This window comes from Schistocerca americana, chromosome 1 (assembly GCF_021461395.2).
Source record: "Schistocerca americana isolate TAMUIC-IGC-003095 chromosome 1, iqSchAmer2.1, whole genome shotgun sequence".
Lineage (NCBI taxonomy): Eukaryota > Metazoa > Arthropoda > Insecta > Orthoptera > Acrididae > Schistocerca > Schistocerca americana.
This window is the reverse complement of record NC_060119.1, coordinates 171,170,734-171,193,090: the sequence shown is the minus strand read 5'-3', so window position 1 is coordinate 171,193,090 and position 22,357 is coordinate 171,170,734. Positions and strand designations below refer to the sequence as shown.

Sequence of the window (22,357 nt, the reverse complement as noted above, 5' to 3'; positions counted from 1 at the left end):
ACGTCGTGAACAGTGAGCCACCTCTCACTACAGTGAATTTAAAATGAATGAAGCAGATTGTTTGTTGGAAACGCCCTTTAATTTATTAAATATCGAAGAGAAGCTAGAAATCAAGCGGTTAGGTGCACATCAAGCAACTATAACACTGCACACACAAAAAAATTGTTGAGTTTACTTCTGTATGTACTTTATTATTGGCTACAGTTTTTCGTGGATTAGGACTACATCTGTAAATGTATAACTATCACACTTACTGTTTTTCTAGCGTCTTTAAGCATTGTAGTATAAATGATTATATAGCAACTGGGAAAAATGCCACTGTAAAGTATATTGGCGTTTTTGTGTGGACTGCACCAACAAAAATTGAGCACCAAGCGCTACTGATGACAGCTGTTACAAGAAAAATAAACATATACTGCAAGAAAAATAAACATGTCCTGTGTGTCGACTGGACATACCACTTTATCTCATTTGTCAATTCTGAGAACTGATACAAGAGAAATAAACATTTCTGCTTGTCGTCAAGATGCGAAGTTCTTCACTTTCCTCTGCAACTGTTGACAACGAGGAATCAGGCGTTTCCGGATCTATAAGAAACTTCGTTTCTTAAAAGTACCATACAGTGCTTTTGTACTATGTAGATTTCGTATACATTGTCAAGTCCACTCCCTGATTTTCTCTCTTAGATTTCTTTCACCTCTTTCCTATAATTTGTACATAGCGGATTAAATATTTTTTTTATATCTTCTTTCGTCGCCGAAAGGTATCTTCCTTGATACACTTTCAGAAGAGAATTGAAGGCCTTATTTTTCGCATCACGTTTCATATATTCATCTGATTTTACTCACATGATGTTGGAAGTGATCCATAAATCTGAAAAGAGTAAAATATGTTATTGTAGAGAAGAGGTAGGTAGATAGATAGTGCTATTATGCACTTCTGCAACAAATAAGTCAAGGTTCTGAAACGAACAGACGAGCAAAAAAAAAAAAGAAAAAGAAAAAAAAAGTTCAAATGGGTATAAGCACTATGGAACTTAACATCTGAGGTCATCAGTCCCCTAGACTTAGAACTACGTAAACCCAACTAGCCTAAGGAGATCACACACATCCATGCCCGAGGCAGGATTCGAACCTGCGACCGTAGCAGCAGCGAGGTTCCGGACTGAAGCGCCTAGAACCGCTCGGCTACGACGGCCGGCCAAGTAAGCAGTTGCAGTGCTATTTCTCTGCGCTAAACACTTTTGTCGAATGTTTCTGCAGCTAAAATTGATTAAGTACTAAATGTGTAATGAAATTACTCACCCGAATGCTCTTCTACTCATGACTCCTTTCAGATGTCTTTCCTGTAGTATTCATGGTAGTTTTCGTCGCTGCATCACCATTTATCACGCCCGCAAAACACGAAATCTCAATTGGAACTGCCGTGTATTCGCGCAGTACCACCCTTACATGGTACAATATATTGCGCAATGTATTGATCAATCGTGATTATTTTCGTAGCTCGGCAGCTTCTTTCAGTATATTGCGGTAACCATCAATAGTGCTCTAAGACGTTCAATATTATTGGTATTGCGCAACAAATAATGAGTGTCCGTGGGGCACTTTAGGAAAAGTTTTGCTTTGTTTAAGACAGTAATGTTGGCGAAAAGGGGTAAAGAACATATGTATGCAATACATAACACAATGAGAGAAATTACCCTAAATTTGAAATTACCGCTTCGTCTGTGTAAACTTTGCAGAGATGTTAGTGTCAATATACCTTACTGCTAAAAATGGCAGATTGCGAAAAGGAAGAAGCGCAGAATTTGGTGTGTTTCTGATTAATTCACGTTTCATGTTTATGGCAGAGGAGCAGAGACGAAAAACATTACAATTTTATTATTCTTTTCAGCAACTGGAGTTCGAATGGGTTCTCCGAAAAGAAGTACATGCTGTTGTCAGTCAGCTACATGCAATCCTCGTCGTAAGTTCGGTTTTAAGAAGTTACAAAATGTTATTTGTTTACAACAGTCACACAGTAGTGGTATCATTAAAAGTCTTGATTAGGCTGTCTACCAGGCTGAGATCGACGAAATATGAATCGTCTTTGTTCTGTTGTGGCTGTCAAATCGTGCAACTATTGCAGGGGCATGAAGGATGAAGGAAAACTTTCTTTCAGGAGTGTGGTCGGAGATTTCCTGCCTGTAGCAATGATGCATCACACAGACAAGAAAAATTTATGCTGTCAGCACTGCCGGAGCAGCCAAAATGCGTCATCACATTGGCAGGGGATAGCATCACTCATGCGGTTAGTGTATGACCTAGATCATCAGAACAAAGAAAAAACTATATGTGTTACCATGTTTTGAAGAGCTTTACGTAACTTTTGGCACCGTCCTATATGTGTTGTTTTCTCTGTGGTAATCACAGCTTCTGCATTGATAGAATATCTAATGTGTTCCCCAAAATATTTTCCAATGTGCCTCCTTGCCCCAGTTTTGAATTCAGGCACAGATCAAGTTGCGGCAGTATTATAATGCTTTCATACATAACTTCAGCTGATACTTTTTGCTCATAATTTTCTGTTCACATTTCTTGTTACATTTGGTTTCTTCAATGTGTTTGTCTTGCAGTAATCTTTTACAATAGGCTAATTTCTTATGCTGTCATGGAGTTAGCAACACAAAAGCCTCTGCTGAACTCATAGTTACTCCCAGTGAAATTAAATCTGTTGTTCTATTTGATTTATTTCATTTTACTACAGTTAGTAAATTGTCTGAGTATGAAAACTATAACTGTTTGAAGCTTATGTTTAATTTCCAGCAGTAGCTTCATTTATTTTGAATTCATTTAATATAAATCAGACTACCCTTCCAAAGAAAGAGCTTTTATTTATTTATTTATTTATTCATCCATTTACAGTGATATAGGATTTATCATCATAATACAGGGAAAATAAACAGCACCAATATACATACACTTAGGATATATAAGTTTGTTTATGATGATAGGACAGGCGGTTGGCCATGGCTTAGGAGCCATTTCTGGCATTTGCCTGAATGATTCCTGAAAAACTAAATCAGGTTGGCTGAAAAGAGCATATTCCATCCTCTAGTCAGTGTAGCAACAGCTGCATTGCCTCCTTTGGTTGGTTCCACTGTACACTGTTCTGTTGATCATACATAGTTTGCCCAATGGTGTCTTCAGGAACACAAATCTGCAAGTGTCTCTGTCCTTGTCTGGAAAACTGAGTCATTATCCCATACCCCCACCCCTCTCCCCCCTTTCAGTGAGATGATGTGCTCAGGACAATGATGAGACATTACTATCATGCACTATAGATCATTGCACATTTGCTTGTAAAAGCATTATGTTGTCATTACGTATTTTGTAATGTGACATGGTATTGTAGTTGTCCTGTTACATTATTATCGTGTACTGAGGCCTCTAAGTAATCTTTATTTGAGTAATATGCATTTATTTTAATAAGCTTTTTTATTTACTTAAACAATTTATTGTGCAGTTTTATTCCCTGATAGAAGATTCTGCTTCAAATTTTTTTGTTAGTTCTCCCCTTGGTAAATGCAAGGTCAAACTTGCTTTTATTCCACAATTATATGTATTCTTATTTGTGAAATACTTAGTAATCTTTTCCCTGATAGGCACAATATATTGATAGATGTACTTAATTGGTTCAGTAAGGATATCCAGTTTTTATACGGTTCTTTGCAGCGAGTCTGACTACTGCTTCTTGTTGTTATTATAATGCCCCGTTTCCGAAGTTTAAAAACTGTGTCGTTGTTGTTGTTGTCGTCTTTGTCTTCTGTTGAGAGAGTGGTTTGATGCAGGTCTCCATGCTGCTCTATCCTGTGCAAGCTTCTTCATCTCAAAGTACATACTGCAACATTCATCCTTCTGAATGTGCTTAGTGTCTTCATCTCTTGGTCTCCCTCTATGATTTTTGCCCTCCATGTTGCTCTCCAATACTAAACAGGTGACCTCTTGATGCCTCAGAACATGTCGTATCAACCGATCCCTTCTTCTAGTCAAGTTGTGGCAAAAAATTTCTCTTCCCCCCCCCCCCCCCCCCCCCAATTCTATTCAGTACCTCCGCATTACGTATGTGATCTGCCCATCTAATTTTCAGCATTCTTCTGTAGCACCACATTTCGAAACCTTCTATCCTCTTCTTGTGTACACTATTTATCATCCATGTTTCACATGGCTACACACCATACACATACTATCAGAAACAACTTTCTGATGCTTAAATCTATACTCTGTGTTAACAAATTTCTCTTCTTCAGAAATGCTTTCCTTGCTTTTGCAGTCTACATTTTGTATCCTCTCTACTTTGACCATCAGCAATTATTTTGCACCTCGAACAGCAAAACTCATCTACTACTATAAGTATCTCATTTCCCAATCTAATCCCCTCAGCATTACCCGATTCAATTCGACTCCATTCCACTATCCTCGTTTTGCTATTGTTGATGTTCATCTTATATCCTCCTTTCAAGACAATGTCCATCCCGTTCAACTGCTCTTCCAGGCCCTCTGCTGTCTCTGATAGAATTACATTGTCATCGGCAAACCTCAAAGTTTTTATTTCTTCTCCGTGGATTTTAATACCTACTCCGAATTTTTCTATTGTTTCCTTTACTGCTTGCTCAATATACAGATTGAATGACAATGATAGGCTACAGCCCTGTCTCACTCCCTTCCCAACCGCTGCTCTGTACAAATTGTAAATAGCCTTTCACTCTCTGTATTTGACCCCTGCTACCTTCAGAATTTGAGAGTATTCCAGTCAATATTGTCAAAAGCTTTCTCTGAATCTACAGATGCTAGAAATGTAGCTTTGCCTTCCCTTAATCTATCTTCTAAGATAAGCCGAAGGTTCAGTATTGCCTCAGGTGTTCCAACATTTCTATGGAATCCAAACTGATCTTTCCCAAGGTCAGCTTCTACCAGTTTTTCCATTCGTCTGTAAAGAATGTGTGTTAGTATTTTGCAGCCATGACTTATTAAACTGATAGTTTGGTCATTTTCACATCTGTCAACACCTGCTTTCTTTGGGATTGGAAATATTATATTCTTCTTGAAGTCTGAGGGTATTTCGCCTGTCTCATACATCTTGCTCACCAGATGGTAGTTTTGTCATGGCTGGTCTCCCAAGGTCATGAGTAGTTCTAATGGAATGTTATCCACTCCCACAGCCTTGTTTCGACTTAGGTCTTTCAGTGCTCTGTCAAACTCTTCATGCAGTATCATATCTCCCATTTCATCTTCATCTACATCCTCTTCCATTTCCATAATATTGTCCTCAAGAACATTGCCCTTATATAGACCCTCTATATACTCGTTCCACCTTTCTGCTTTCCCTTCTTTCCTTAGAAATGGTTTCCATCTGAGCTCGTGATATTCGTGCAAGTGGTTCTCTTTTCTCCAAAGATCACTTTAATTTTCCTGTAGGCAGTATCTACCTTATCACTAGTGATATACGCCTCTACATCCTTACATTTGTCCTCTAGCCATCCCTGCTTAGACATTTTGCACTTGCTGTCAATTTTTGAGACATTTGTATTCCTTTTTGCCTGGTTCATTTACTGCATTTTAATATTTTCTCCTTTCGTCAGTTAAATTCAATATTTCTTCTGTTGCCCAAGGATTTCTACTAGCCCTTGTCTTCTTACCTACTTGATCCTCTGCTGCCTTCACTATTTCGTCTCTCAAGGCTACCCATTCTTCTTCTACTGTATTTGTTTCCCCCATTGTTGTCAATTGTTCCCTAATGCTAGAATGAGATTTTCACTCTGCAGCAGTGTGTGTGCTGATATGAAACTTCCTGACAAATTAAAACTGTGTGCTGGACCAAGACTGCTCTACCACTTGCCCGCGAAAGGCAAAGGTCCTGAGTTAGAGATTCAGTTCGGCACAGTTTTAACCTGCCAGGAAGTTCCCTAATGCTCTCTCGGAAACTCTCTACAGCCTCTGGTTTGTTCAATTTATCCAGATCCCATCTCCTTAAATCCCCACTTTTTTGCAGTTTCTTCAGTTTTAATCTACAGTTCATAACCACGAGTCTTGTGCCAAGTGTTAGCAGGTATACACTCGCATGCACACACACACACACACACACACACACACACACACACACACACACACACACACACATATATATATATATATATATATATATATATATATATATATATATATATATATATATATATAATGGCCATTCAACTTTTTGGTTCTGGCCAGAGCTGTGCTGGGCATCTTTCGAGGCTTTCCTTGACGACTTGGCAAGGCTCAGCTGCTCCAGGGGCACCTATAAAAATGTCCAGTCCAGCTCTGAATGAAACGTCAGTAATCAAAGTTTCTAGGTTAACGACCATAAACTCAGAATGCTCACAAGCAACTATGAGTTCAGATCATGAGAGCCTTCATTGTATGATCAACTCTCATCTTTCCCTAGTGCAAGTTATTTGTCATCTTTCATTTAATGAAGGAACATCTCTTGGAATAATGAAGTTCTGGGTAGTTAAAAGTGATCAGACATCTTAACTTTAATTGCAGACTTTGTTGTTAAGGCTTCACCATGATGTACTGATATTGAATGTAAGAACAGGTTTACCTTTATCAGCCACTAATTTTTTGTTTCCATTACTCATTTTCAAGGTTTAAACTTCCATCATCAGCTGGATTAATATGGCATGTATGTGTTGTGTTACGGTTTTTGGAAACCTGTGGCAATGCCTAGTAGAGAAAAAACAAAAGCTGTTTGGTAAATGACCCAGTGTTTTGTGCAGGTCTTTCATTGAAAAGATAAATGAAAAATGAATATGAAAGTAAAAATACAAATACGTCCATGGTTACAAGTTCCTTTTCCTGTCATGTTACAGCATATGTACCAAGACACTTTTTTAACATTGATGGCAGCAAAGATGGCATCTTAAGTCTAATAAGCACAAAGAACATACGGCAGTACTGACTACTTTGGAGCAAGCCCCAAATATTTTAGAGATTATGGTTGCATATAGAAACAGGAATATAAGTGTATGTGTCTCCTGTAGGCACCTATTCTTTCCTTTCAAATGTACGTAACTTAATAATTCATGCACATTTAAGTAATCAGGATGACATGCTAGAAACAATAAGTATAATAATTATGTAGCCAACAGGGCTGTATATAACAATTTAATTATTACACTGAAGAGCCAAAGGAACTGGTATAGGCATGTGCATTCAAATAAAGAGATATGTAAACACGCAGAGTACGGCTCTGCATTCAGCAATGCCTGTGTAAGACAACAAGTGTCTGGCGCAGTTGTTAGGTCGGTTACTGCTGCTACAATAGCAGTTACCAATATTTAAGCGAGTTTGCATGTGGTGTCATAATGGGCACTCTAGCAGTGGGACACAGCATCTCCAAGGTAGCGATGAAGTGGGGATTTTCCTGTATGACCATTCCATGAGTGTACCATGAATGTCAGGAATCTGGTAAAACATCAAATCTCTGATATCGCTGCGGCCAGAAAAAGATCCTGCTAGAACAGAATCAATGACAACTGAAGAGAATCGTTCAATGTGACAGGAGTTCAACCTTTCCACAAATTGCTGCAAATTTTAATGCTGGGCCACCAGCAAGTGTCAGCTTGCGAATCATTCAACGAAACATCGATATGGGCTTTCGGAGTTGAAGGTCCACTCATGTACTCTTGGTGACTGCATGACACAAAGCTTTATCCCTCGTCTGGGCCTGTCAGCACCGGCATTGGACTGTTGATGACTGAAAACATGATATCTACTCGGGCGAGTCTTGTTTCAAATTGTATCGAGCAGATCAACGTTTAGGGGTATGGAGACAACCTCATGAATCCATGGACCCTGCATATCAGCAGGGGACTGTTCAAGCTGGTGGAGGCTCTGTAATGGTGTGGGGCATGTGCAGTTGGAGTGATTTGGGATCCCTATATGTCTAGATATGACTCTGACAGGTGATACGTACGTAAGCATCCTGCCTGATCACCTACATCCATTTGAAAATTCTTGAGCATATCTGGGATGGCATGCAGCATGCTGTTCAGAAGAGATCTCCACTTCCTCATACTCTTACGAATTTATGGACAGCCCTGCAGAATTCATGGTGTCAGTTCCATCCAGCACTACTTCAGACATTAGTTGAGCCCATGCCACGTCATGTTGCAGTACTTTTGCTTGCTCACAGGGGCCCTACACGATATTAAGCAGGTGTACCAGTTTATTTGGCTCTTCAGCGCATGTTTCTTTGATTTTGAATGTGTGTTTGTACGTGCGCACACACACCAATTTAGTAACATGAACTCTTGCTAAAAACAAAGATGATACCGTAGTAAATATTATTTTTGCCATTAAGAATGAAAGCGGATTGTTTTCTTTGCTGTTTGGACTGTGGCTGTTTCTAAGTAGGTCAGACAGGTGGATTATTTGAGATCAGATTCAAGGAACACATGGCAGCATTAAGAAACAAAAAATACATGTCAGCAGTAGCTGCCCGTGTGCATGAAACAAAACACCATGTTATTAATTGCAAATATCTGCATTCTTCATATCCAACCTGAAGGCAAAAAAATTAGATAGCATTGAAACTCCAAACATACAAACACCAAAGTAAACAGCCTGGGTCCATCCTAAATGACTCCAACGTGGCTCTTGTCCCATGGTGGCTGTGAACACAACTATTAGTGCAGTTTTATTAACCTTCTGTGGTTTGTACCACATTGTGGTATACATACTCACTGGGTGCAGTAAAGGTGCTCAGTTCCTTAAATAGCTCTTTGTAATGAGCCCGGTTGCTACTTCAAGTTTTTCTTATGGTCTTTTTCTGCAGTTTCAAAGTCATATCTGTGTTTTGTGCCTTTGATCCCCAAAGAGTATCCTATAGCTAATAATTGAGTGTATGTAGGCATAATATGTCATCACAAGACACTGGTCGTTATAGAATGATGCTAACACCATAAGAGCATGCTGATGGCACTCTTTTTGCCAATGTCATTGTTTGTTCACTCCACATTAGCTGACAATAAATGTTCATCCCTAAAAACTGTGTGTTTGCAACAAAATTTACATATTTATCATGTATGCAAATGTGACGAAGTTGTTTCTCCTCCATATGCTAAAGTGCATACTATTTTGTTTCCTTTATGGTCAGCATTAATTTATTACATACTGCCCAATTGCAAACATCTTTGAGTTTATTTCCCCCCTAGTACGAACTCAGGTGTTTAATCAGTGACTTGATGCTGTTGTCATTAGCACATAGATTTTTTTTCTCCATTTCATACATGGCCTGCAATTTAATTGATATATATTGAGAATAGAATTGGACTCAATACATTACCATGAGGAACACCTACAATTATAAGGGTCATTCAAAAAGAAACGAGCCAGAATCTGGAATGCGAAAATTGGTGACAGGAGAGTAATATCATGGCGTGTGTAACAGGTGTGGTTCTGATCAAAGTGTGGAAGTTCACAGCCCATTGCTAGAGGGCACTCATGCACGTCATCTGACTATGCAGAGCTAGCAGCAGCACGCATCAATCGTTCAACACTGCCAGTCGCATTGCAAACAGTGACATGAAGGCATCAGAGGAAGAGCAAAGAGTGTTGTTTGTTTTCTGACAGCAGAAGGAGTAGGAGGAACAGACCTTCATTGGCGAATGTCACAAGTGTATGGCTAACACTGCATGTCCCTTGCCAGGGTCAAGGCATGGCACAAGTGCTTCAGGGAAGGACAGGTGTTGTTAGCTGATGATGCATGGTCTGGAGCACCACACTGCATTACTGATGACATTGTCCAGCTGGTGGCTGCACTCATTACCCAGGACCACCAAGTGACAGTGAAAGCCATAGCCGCCATGGTCGGATTTAGCGTCGGAAGTGTTCACACCATCATGAAGGGATGAGTGCATATGCGCAAAGTGTGTGCCCAATGGGTGCCCTGCAGTCTTCAACCACACCAGGAAGCATGTCGAATCGCCCAATGTCTTGCTAATCTGCAGCACTATGCTCGGGAAGGGTATGCGTTCCTGGCACAAGTGGTGGCTGGAGAAGTCATGGTGTCATCACTTCGAACCAGAATCAAAATGACAAAGTCTCCAGTGGAAGTGTCCATGGTCACCACCACCAAAAAAATCCAAGACCACCTACACAAGTGCAGGAAACATTATGCTGACATTCTTCTTTGACTAATATGGCCCCCTTCTGATTCAGTTTCTGCAGCACGGGAGAGCAGAAATGCTCAGCGTTACTCGCAAACCTTGACCACCCTTCGCCAAGCGATCAAATCAAAACGGCCAGGCAAATTCACTTGTTGGGTCATTCTGCTCCATGACAATGCAAAGTCTCATATGGCCAACATAGTCTTAGTACTCCTGCAGAAATTCAAATGGGAGGTTCTCGGCCACAGTCCATGTACTCAGGACCCCTCTCCCTGTAATTATGCCATTCTTGGTCCCCTTAAAAAGGCTCTGAGGGGCAAACGATTCACCTCGGATGATGACGTCCGGCTGTACATGCAGAACTGGTTAACATTGCAGCTCCGGGAATTTTATGAGACAACCATTCACCGCCTTGTGTCACAGTAGGACAAGTGTCTCAACAGCCAGGGTCAATACCTCTAACATACAGGTATTGGTTTCTGTGATTATGCCTCTGGCTCATTTCTTTTTGAACATCCCTTATGTATGTTTGTGGTCTGATAGTTGTTTAATAAAGCAGAAACATCCGATTCCACTGTCTGCTTTGACCTATGACGTCATCAGTATGGTGGAAATGGTCATTCACATTGTCTCCAATATGGTGCCCATAATGTCACTACTATACATGGCGACAAACGTGAAAATGCATGTAAATAAGACAATAACATCTCCCTTCAAAAATATAATCAAACTAATGGGACAACTGCGGGAAATGGGGATTTTTAGGGTGGGGACAAGCTAAATATAAAAATAAAAAACATACTACAATCACAAAAAACACAAAATGACAACAACAACAAAATTACTACGTTCTGCCACACCAACAAAATCCACAAGTGTTAGACACTTCCCTTGACGGATATAGCTCAACCACAACCGCCGATACCACAAAAACTAAAACTACAAAAATTGGAATCAGGCGCTTCCCTTGACCTATATAGGTCAGCCACAGCTAATCTATCAAAAACCAACACCTACAGGTACAAGAATTAGAATCTGACATTTCCCTTGACCTATATAGGCCAGCCACAGCTGACGATACCAAAACACCAACACCTACAACTATGAAAAATAAAACCAGAAAACAAACCTCCCTACAGAAATTAAAAAATGAACAATACACCATAAATACACAAAACATCACAAGTCGAGCCCAATAGAATGAAAAAAACTAAACCCAATCCCTCATGTCACCACCACCCCCCCAAATACAAAAAATTGTCAACAAATAAAAACCACAAAAAAACTCAATCACGCCTTACAAATAAGCAACAACTGGAACAAAAAAAGGTCCTCTACAACATAATTGTAAAACAATCCCCATCCACAGCCCACCCATCTAAATCCGCAACAATTACCTACAAGCCGCCCCTCCCCCCACCCGCACATACCAAACCCCCTCAGCTAATCGCCCTCAGCCTGTACATCCTACCCACAGGCCCCAGAAAAACAAGAAAAATACAATAATCCCCAGGGATGCTCTTCTGCCAGTAATACTCATCCAAATTAGATTGCAGGTTAGAAAAGCGCCTCTTACCCCTCCCTATGACTGATTTAACTGGTCCCCAAAACCGCTCTATTGTATTACTACATGCCCCAGTTTCATAATTTTTAAACTCTAAACTGTGGTTCACAGCTAAATGATCAAAACCTGTCTTCCCCAAAGCCATGTAAGATGAAAAAGCATCTGAAACTACAGTACTCCTTTCCTCAATATACTCTTCAATTACCCACACCAATTCCCTTAGTAAGGCCCTCCAAAACTCTGAAAACACAATCAGCATATCCACCCTCCCACACACACAAACCAATTGAAGACTTGTCCCTCCCATATTTCCTCTTCCAAAACTGCGACTTGTCTATCTCAACCACAAATCCCGACCCACCCAACGTACCCCTATACTTCACATACTCAGAACACACTTCCCTACAAAAAGAAAACCAGTCTAACACCATTCTCTCTCTCACTTCTGTCTCATGCACACAAAAACTAATCAAGGACGTGTAACAGATATAGTATGCCTTCAAAACAATCTCTCTCATGGCCAGCCTAGATTTGTCAAACTGGGTACTGCATCTAATAAAACGGCAAACATTATCCCGCCAACACCGCCACGGACCCATCCCTGGTCTGAGACGCTGAAACTCTGACCAACTTCATATTCTTGTGACAGATACTGCAGTTCACAATATCAGCAATTAGTCCAAATACCTGGAGGAATTTAATCAGGGACAACATGTCCTCCCCCATCTCCAACCCCAACACAATACTATTGTACTTGATTGTCATATCCATACCTAACAAAAGTCACACATTAAATTAAATGTCTCACCACACCACAAACAGCAAACCAATAACACCTAAAGGAAACATGAACTCATAAACAAAAAAAAGGTTAATTGATAACTCACTGAAAAAAATTCCAGTCCTTACGTCATGAACACTGCCAACAACTTCACTCTTCCAACACGAAAGTTCAAATAAACCCAATACAGTGCGCATGCCCACAAGGGTGCGCGCGCGCGCACGCACACACACACACACACACACACACACACACACACACACACACACACACACACACGGCACCGACAAACACAAGATGACATCTTGACATCTCCAAACACAACCAGCTCATAAACCTAGCTTGGCACTGTAGTGATGTCACACACCACAACACCCTTACGTCACGGGTCAAAGCAGGCGGGTGGAATTGGACACATTCATTGACCCGATGTGCGAACTATCTCTACACTTTGCATCCTATTTTCCAAATACGACTGAAACCCTTCATTTGCTGTTTCTTTTACACCTAGTGCTTCTAGCTTGTTGTGGAATATTTTATGGTTTGCAGTGTCGAAAGCCTGGGACAAGTGTAAGAAAATGCCTGTAACTCAAGTCATCTGTATCAGGAGCTTCAAGTACAACTTTTGTGAACACTGTAATGGCCAATATGGTATTTCTCCCATTCAAAAACCAAACTGTGCTTCATTAAAAAGGTTGTATATACTCATGCAAAGTATTAGTCCATCTCTCTTTCTCTCTCTCTCTCTCTCTCTCTCTCTCTCTCTCTCTCTACCATTAATGATTCAATTATTGTTCAGTATGAAGTCAGCAGTGAAACTAGCCTTTAGTTTTCCATGTTTTCTGCATTATCTTTCTCTAGTAAGGGCATCACTCAGGCATGCTTTAGGTAATCTAGCAAAATATCTGAACTGAAGGATTCATTTATTATGTTTGTTAAAGGGTCTAATATACTATGTATACACGCCTTGAGAATGAAGACCGAAACCTCACCTATGCCTGCTGACTTCTTATTTTTTAGTTCTATTATCTTCCTAAGTTCAGGCTCTGTTGTGGAAAACATCATTATGCTTGCTGTGTTAAGTCATTGTGGGTGTTACATGTGTTGTAGGTAGATTTTACTGCAGCTTCTCCACAGTGCCAATGAAACAGTCACCTACAAAATTTTCTACTTCCAGAGGTGTTTCTATTATTCTATCCCCATCTTTGATTTGTTTGATGTTATACTTGTTTGTTTTTTCCAGTTTCTTGTTTTATAACATTCCACATTCATCATCATCAGTTATCTGCTATATTAGCAAGTCCTTCGCCTCTCCATTTTCTGCCATCTGTTGCTTCCTTCTTAAGGCTGATGTATGTTGTACTGTCCATCATGTCATCCAGTGTCTGGAATCTCTTCCTTCCTCGCTTCCTTTTCCCTTCTACATAACCTTCTGAAACTGTTTTTATCGGTCCATCATTCTTTCTTAATATATGCCTAATCCAATTTCTTTTTCTTCTCTTTATTACATTTAGTAACTGTCTTTTCTCTCCCACTCTTCTCAGTACCTCTTCATTTTTTACTCTGTCCATCCAACTTACTCTTTCCATCCTCCACCATGTCCAGATCTCAAAAGCCTCCAGCCTTTCAACGTCTTTCTTCCTCATAGTCCGTGTTTCAGCGCCATATAAAACAACACTCCATACAAGAAATTGTATGAGTCTCTTCCTGAGTTCTCTGTCCAGACTGCTGCAGAAAATTCTCTTTTTCTTATAAAACGCCTCTTTTGCCATTGCTATCCTTGTTTTAATTTCTGTTGTGCACTTCCAGGGAGGCTGTGAGGGACACACGTGTATTCAGGGGATTCTTTGAGGACGCTGATCATTATTTAATCTGCAGTGAAATTGGGATTGTGAGGCCGAAAGTGCAGGAGGTCAGGTCCATATGTAGGAGGATAAGAGTGGAGAAACTTCAGGATAAGGAAATCAGGCACAAGTACATAACAGCGATCTTAGAAAGGTACCAGTTAGTTGAATGTAGTCAATTACAGTCATTGGAAAAGGAATGGACAAGGTACAGGGACACAGTACTAGAGTGGCTAAAGAATGTCTTGGAACAGTAGTGTGTAAAAGTTGGATGAAGCAAACAGCTTGGTGGAATGACACAGTCAAGGCAGCCTGTAAAAGGAAAAAGAAAGCGTATCAAAAATGGCTACATACTAGAACTCAGGTAGACAGAGAAAGTTATGTTGAAGAAAGAAACAAAGCCAAACAGATAATTGCAGCATCCAAGAAGAAATCTTGGGAAGACTTTGGAAACAGGTTGGAGACTATGGCCCAAGCTACTGGAAAACCATTCTGGAGTGTAATTAGCAGTCTTCGAAAGGGAGGTAAGAGGGAAATGACAAGTATTTTGGACAGGTCAGGAAAACTGCTGGTGAATCCTGTGGATGCCTTGGGCAGATGGAGGGAATATTTTGGACAGTTGCTCAATGTAGGTGAAAATACGATCAGTAATGTTTCAGATTTTGAGGTAGAATGGGATAGGAATGATGGTGGAAATAGGATCACATTTGAGGAAGTGGAGAAAATGGTCAATAGATTGCAGTGCAATAAAGCAGCTGGGGTGGATGAGATTAAGTCGGAACTCATCAAATACAGTGGAATGTTAGGTCTTAAATGGCTACACAGGATAATTGAAATGGCCTGGGAGTCGGGACAGGTTCCATCAGACTGGACGAAAGCAGTAATCACACCAATCTTTAAACATGGAAACAGAAAAGATTGTAACAACTACAGAGGTATCTCTTTAATCAGCGTTGTGGGTAAAATCTTCTCAGGTATTGTTGAAAGGAAAGTGTGAGTATTAGTTGAGGACCAATTGGATGAAAATCAGTGTGGGTTTAGGCCTCTTAGAGGTTTTCAGGACCAGATCTTTAGCTTACAGCAAATAATGGAGAAGTGTTATGAGTGGAACAGGGAATTGTATCTATGCTTTATAGATCTAGAAAAGGCATATGACCGGGTTCCTAGGAGGAAGTTATTGTTTGTTCTACGAGATTATGGAATAGGAGGCAAACTGTTGCAAGCAATTAAAGGTCTTTACATGGATAGTCAGGCAGCAGTTAGAGTTGACGGTAAATTGAGTTCATGGTTCAGAGTAGTTTCAGGGGTAAGCCAAGGCTGCAACCTGTCTCCACTGTTGTTCATATTATTTATGGATCATATGTTGAAAACAATAGACTGGCTGGATGAGATTAAGATATGTGAACACAAAATAAGCAGTCTTGCATATGCAGATGACTTAGTTGTGATGGCAGATTCGATTGAAAGTTTGCAAAGTAATATTTCAGAGCTAGATCAGAAATGTAAGGACTATGGTATGAAGATTAGCATCTCCTAAATGAAAGTAATGTCAGTGGGAAAGAAATATAAACAGATTGAGTGCCAAATAGGAGGAACAAAGTTAGAACAGGTGGACAGTTTCAAGTACTTAGGATGCATATTCTCACAGGATGGCTCTATTGTGACTGGAGATGAAATGTAACTGGCTCATTAGACACCTGAGATGAAACGACAGTCATCACAGTGGTGTCACACCAAATGTCAGTCTGTCAAAAAATTCAGAACCACAATTTTAGGCAAAATAATCATGTCCTTATTGTTTTGGGTCCAAAACGGTATAATTTGTGTCAAATTTCTGACTCAAGGTATTGAGAGACCCTAAAAAATGCAAAAGGAGGAGAATGCTGACAAGAGGAATGTACTTGTTGCAAGACAATGCCAGTCCTCGCACAGCCTTAGCCATCAAAGTGCTCAAGGATTGATTTGGTTGGGATGTTAAGAACTGTCTCCCCCCCCCCCCCCCCCCTCCCTCCCCTATCATCTTTGCACTTCCCTGATGGCACATATAAGTCGAATTAAATATTCAGCTCATGAGCAGGTGCAGAAAGAGGTTCTGGAGTGGGGGATGAGTTAGCAGGATAGTTCTTCAAGAAGGGTATAAAAAAGCTTGCGCTATGGCTCACCACCTGCATGGAATGGCATGGTGATTATGTGTAAAAATAGTGAACAAGTGTGTCAACAATATCCTGTAATTTTTTTCCATTACACTTTTTCCAAACAAATATGAAATTCTAGTATACGTACTTTCTGAACAGGCCATATACATGCACAAACGATACAACTTCCCAACAGTTTACAATTCTAAACAAATTATAACAAATACTTTCACTAAAGTGATCATCATTCATTGACCAGGTAGATGTTGTTGGGTAACACATCGCTTTACCAAAAGCGATATGTTGATATGGCAACTTAATTATTACAATTAATGTTTATAGTGTGTCGTCCTGCTAACTAAAGTATAAAGTTATGTAAACTTGACAGAAAAGAGTTTGTCATCAGTGGAGATATGTACACTTATGTTTCTGTTCATTTATGCAACCAAAGATTTCCACTATGCCTTGAGACTTGTTCCAAAATAGTGTCTGCTTTACTATACATTCTTTGCACTTTTAGACAAAATAAAGACAGTATGGGATATAGTGAAGGAGGAGACTGATAGAACCAGACCTGAAGAGGGACAAATAGCATTAAGAGTAAATGATACATTGGTGACAGATGTGTATAGTGCTGCAGAACTTTATAACAAACATTTTATAACTGTTACTGAAAAGATGGCGTTGTCAGATTCTGTAGATGTCACTATGGATTACCTCAGACCAGACATTTCAAGTGTCTTCCATAATATGAATTTGACCCTCACTACCCCAACAGAAATAATGTCCATCATAAAACCTTTAAAATCAAAAACATCTGGTGGGTATGATGAAATATCAACAAAGTTAAAGAATGTGATTCTGAGTTAAGTAACATATTAAGCTATCTGTGTAACCAGTCGTTTATCAGTGGAATATTTCCTGAATGGTTGAAATATGCTGAAGTTAAGCCACTGTTTAAGAAGGGAGATAAAGAAATAGCATCAAATTTCCGTCCAGTTTCACTTTTGCCAGCATTCTCAAAAATTTTAGAAAAAGTAATGTACAATCGGCTTTATAACCATCTTATCTCAAAAAACATACTGTCAAAGCCACAGTTCAGATTTCTAAAGGGTTCTGATATTGAGAAGGCTATCTACATTTACAGTGAAAATGTGCTTAATTCATTAAACAAAAAATTGCAGGCCACTGGCATATTTTGTGATCTGTCAAAGGCATTTGACTGTGTAAATCACAATATCCTTTTAAGTAAATTAGAATATTATGGCGTAACAGGAAATGCTGCAAAATGGTTCAAATCTTATATCTCTGGCAGGAAAAAAAGGGTGTTATTAGGAAAGAGACATGTATTAAGCTATCAGGCATCATCTAACTGAGAACTAATTACATGTGAGGTCCCACAAGGTTCCATTTTAGGTCACTTTTTCTTGTGTATATCAATGACGTTTCATCAGTAACATTTCCAGATGCCAAGTTCGTTTTGTTTGCCGATGATACAAACATTGCAATAAATAGCAAATCAAGTGTAGTCTTAGAAAGACCGGCTAATAAAATTTTTGTGGACATTAATCACTGGTTCCTAGCCAATTCTTTGTCACTAAACTTTGAAAAAACACACTACATGCAGTTCAGAACTTGTAAGGGGTGTCCCACGAGTATGTGCCTAACATACAATGACAAGCAGATAGAAGAAGTGGACAGTGTTAAATTCTTGGGATTACAGCTTGATAATAAATTCAACTGGGAAGAGCACACCACAGAACTGCTGAAGCTTCTTAACAAATCTCTATTTGCAATGCGAATTGTGTCAGACATAGGGGATATATAAATGAAAAAGCTGGAATACTATGCTTACTTTCATTCCATAATGTCATATGGGATTATTTTTTGGGATAATTCATCAAGCGAAGCTAAAGTTTACTGGGCACAAAAATGTGGTGTGAACTCAAGAACATCCTGCAGAAGCCTGTTTAGGGAACTAGGGATACTAGCTGCTGCTTCCCAATATATTTATTCCTTAATGAAATTTGTCATTAAAAATATATCACTTTTTCAAACCAACAGCTCAATTCATGGAATCAATATTAGAATAAGAATAATCTTCACAAGGATTTAAAATCACTTACTCTTGTACAAAAATGTGTGCATTATTCAGAAACACTCATTTTCAGTAACTTGCCAGCAGCCATAAAAAGCTTAACAACCAGTGAAATTCAGTTTAAGAGAAGCGTAAAGGATTTATTGGTGGCCAACTCCTTCTACTCCATTGATGAATTTCTCAGTAGAACCAACTGTGTGTGTGTGTGTGTGTGTGTGTGTGTGATATATATATAAACAAAGATGATGTGACTTACCAAATGAAAGTGCTGGCAGGTCGACAGACACAAACAAACACAAACATACACACAAAATTCAATCTTTCGCAACAAACTGTTGCCTCATCAGGAAAGAGGGAAGGAGAGGGAAAGACGAAAGGATGTGGGTTTTAAGGGAGAGGGTAAGGAGTCATTCCAATCCCGGGAGCGGAAAGACTTACCTTAGGGGGGAAAAAGGGAAAAAAGGACGGGTATACACTCGCGCGCGCGCGCACACACACACACACATATCCATCCACACATATACAGACACAAGCAGACGTATTTAAAGACAAAGAGTTTGGGCAGAGATGTCAGTCGAGGCAGAAGTGCAGAGGCAAAGATGTTGTTGAATGACAGGTGAGGTACGAGTGGCGGCAACTTGAAATTAGCGGAGATTGAGGCCTGGTGGATAACAGGAAGAGAGGATATATTGAAGAGCAAGTTCTCATCTCCGGAGTTCGGATAGGTTGGTGTTGGTGGGAAGTATCCAGATAACCCGGACGGTGTAACACTGTGCCAAGATGTGCTGGCCATGCACCAAGGCATGCTTAGCCACAGGGTGATCCTCATTACCAACAAACACTGTCTGCCTGTGTCCATTCATGCGAATGGACAGTTTGTTGCTGGTCATTCCCACATAGAATGCGTCACAGTGTAGGCAGGTCAGTTGGTAGATCACGTGGGTGCTTTCACACGTGGCTCTGCCTTTGAGTGTCTTTCCGCCATCCACCGAACCTTCGCAACCTCTTAGTTCATCCCTATGAAATCCCCAAACCACCTTCCCTACCCTCTGGCTCCTACCCTTGTAACCGCCCCCGGTGTAAAACCTGTCCCATGCATCCTCCCACCACCACCTACTCCAGTCCTGTAACCCGGAAGGTGTACACGATCAAAGGCAGAGCCACGTGTGAAAGTACCCACGTGATCTACCAACTGACCTGCCTACACTGTGACGCATTCTATGTGGGAATGACCAGCAACAAACTGTCCATTCGCATGAATGGACACAGGCAGACAGTGTTTGTTGGTAATGAGGATCACCCTGTGGCTAAACATGCCTTGGTGCATGGCCAGCACATCTTGGCACAGTGTTACACCGTCCGGGTTATCTGGATACTTCCCACTAACACCAACCTATCCGAACTCCGGAGATGGGAACTTGCTCTTCAATATATCCCCTCTTCCCGTTATCCACCAGGCCTCAATCTCCGCTAATTTCAAGTTGCCGCCACTCGTACCTCACCTGTCATTCAACAACATATTTGCCTCTGCACTTCTGCCTCGACTGACATCTCTGCCCAAACTCTTTGTCTTTAAATACGTCTGCTTGTGTCTGTATATGTGTGGATGGATATGTGTGTGTGTGTGCGAGTGTATACCCGTCCTTTTTTCCCCCCTAAGGTAAGTCTTCCGCTCCCGGGATTGGAATGACTCCTTACCCTCTCCCTTAAAACCCACATCCTTTTGTCTTTCCCTCTCCTTCCCTCTTTCCTGATGAGGCAACAGTTTGTTGCGAAAGCTTGAATTTTGTGTGTATGTTTGTGTTTGTTTGTGTGTCTGTCGACCTGCCAGCACTTTCATTTGGTAAGTCACATCATCTTTGTTTTTAGATATATTTTTCCTACGTGGAATGTTTCCCTTTATTATAACCATATATATATATATATATATATATATATATATATATATATATATATATATATATATATATATATATATATATCTGCACCGTTTATTTACAATAAGTTTGTGTGTGTGTGTGTGTGTGTGTGTGTGTGTGTGTAAGTACAATCTAACTTCTGCACCATTTCAGTGCAGTAGTGTTTGTCAATTGATTCTTTCATATAGTGTTCATTTAAAAAAAGACGATCATTCCACTTTGTACCTGTGGAAGGTACATTAGCTTATTTGTTTCAGTTGTAACTATTTGTCATGTATTATTGTTTTTCTGACATGTTTTACATCCTGGAGGACCTCCTCACTACAGATCAATTGGAATGAAAGTAAATCGAATCTAATCTAAAGACACCATATTTGTTGCTCCAATGGATGTTTAGTATTTACTAATGAAAGATGTAACAATGGGAAAATTTGTTTGAGACCACTGGTAGTAGTTTTTCTTTCACATTTGTGTTTTCATTTATCCTTCAATTGAAGACCTCCACAAAATACATGCTACCTCCATAAATCCATAATAAAAAGCATCTGAAATATGTCATGGAAAAAATTCTGAATGTTGGTTTCATTTGAAAAACCTCTAATGTTTAAAATCCTTTCCACGTTCTGTCAATTGATCACAAACAGTTTAATTCAGAGTTATACAGTAGTGCACGTCACATCAAAAGGCAGAACAGTTTTGTGCATTATCCTTTACTAACCATTGGGTTCAATCAGTTTTAGTCTTCTCCAGACAAGTTGCAGCAAAAAGCACTTGACAACAATAAATCCTCTCCTTCGAACTGTGAACCGGTCATGCTTAAGTGACAGTGTAACTTTATTCATTTTTATCCACAGCAAGACTTCATAAGGCTTAGCAACATGCTAGATATTTACTTCCTCTGTGCTGTTGTGCATAAGCAAGCCTCACCCTATCACTCTCGTGCTGCACAGAGGTGCCTTTCAACATGTCACCTATTAAAACACTTTTTATTCTTCATTTTAATTTATTTCACTATTCTCAATTAGAAACTCAAATATTTGCCTTTTGCCTTTGATCTGAGTGTTCCTTTTCATTTTTTTATTTACGTCTGTGGCTCCACACACTTCCTATTGATGGACTGTCAGTTTTACTTGAGTCAATGAGGAAAGTGATGTACACAAATGGCTAGTGGTGAGTGGGATTTGATTACAGCCTCAACTCATTTGTCCTTAAAGTTAGTGCTCCACTCGTTAGACAATGTAGACAGATATTAAGAAGGTTTATCTTCTACAGACCAATTCTTTGGCATAAGAACCAACAAAATTTTCTGAAACTAAAAAAGGTCTGTTTTATGCTGCTTGGAAATACTCATCCTATTTAATATTAATATGTATTTCCCAATACATTTTCCTGTATAATATGTCATTTTTTCACTAGGAAATCAATCTCAGAGTTCAACGACAGCAGGTAGTGACATACCGGACGACAATTCAAGCTGAAAGTCCATGGCGATTGCAGCAGATCCAAGATGCTGGCAACCATCTGCAGCAGGCCATAGTTCATACTGAAGCTATTGATAAGGATTACATGTTCAAGTAAGCAGAACGTAAAAACTTCATAAATTTATTTTTTAAAGTGATTCTTTCAGCCCTTTCAGATCATATTTTTGACATGGACATTATTTGAAAAAAATGTATTATATTATTTACTACTTGTTTGGAGAAGCAAATAAGTTGCTTGTGTATGAAATACTTCCAAATTCGTTTCCCTGATGAATAGTGCAGGCATAGTAACATTTAACTGCCAAGTTAGAGTTTGAATGTTCTGATCTTTCAAGTACATATTTCT

The 22,357-nt window shown here is 39.7% G+C and overlaps 1 protein-coding gene across 1 annotated transcript in view; it reads left to right on the top strand.

The window, feature by feature from the left end:
* The first annotated feature begins 1,766 nt into the window (after positions 1-1,766).
* The window catches only part of LOC124621034 (protein rogdi), a 79,675-nt gene continuing 59,084 nt past the window's right edge, over positions 1,767-22,357 (top strand). Inside the window, exons 1-4 of the mRNA XM_047147112.1 lie at positions 1,767-1,810; positions 1,894-1,965; positions 2,161-2,289; positions 21,947-22,104. Coding sequence (XP_047003068.1) covers positions 1,775-1,810; positions 1,894-1,965; positions 2,161-2,289; positions 21,947-22,104 — 395 coding nt within the window. The 5' untranslated portion in view covers positions 1,767-1,774. The remainder of the gene's footprint in view (positions 1,811-1,893; positions 1,966-2,160; positions 2,290-21,946; positions 22,105-22,357) is intronic.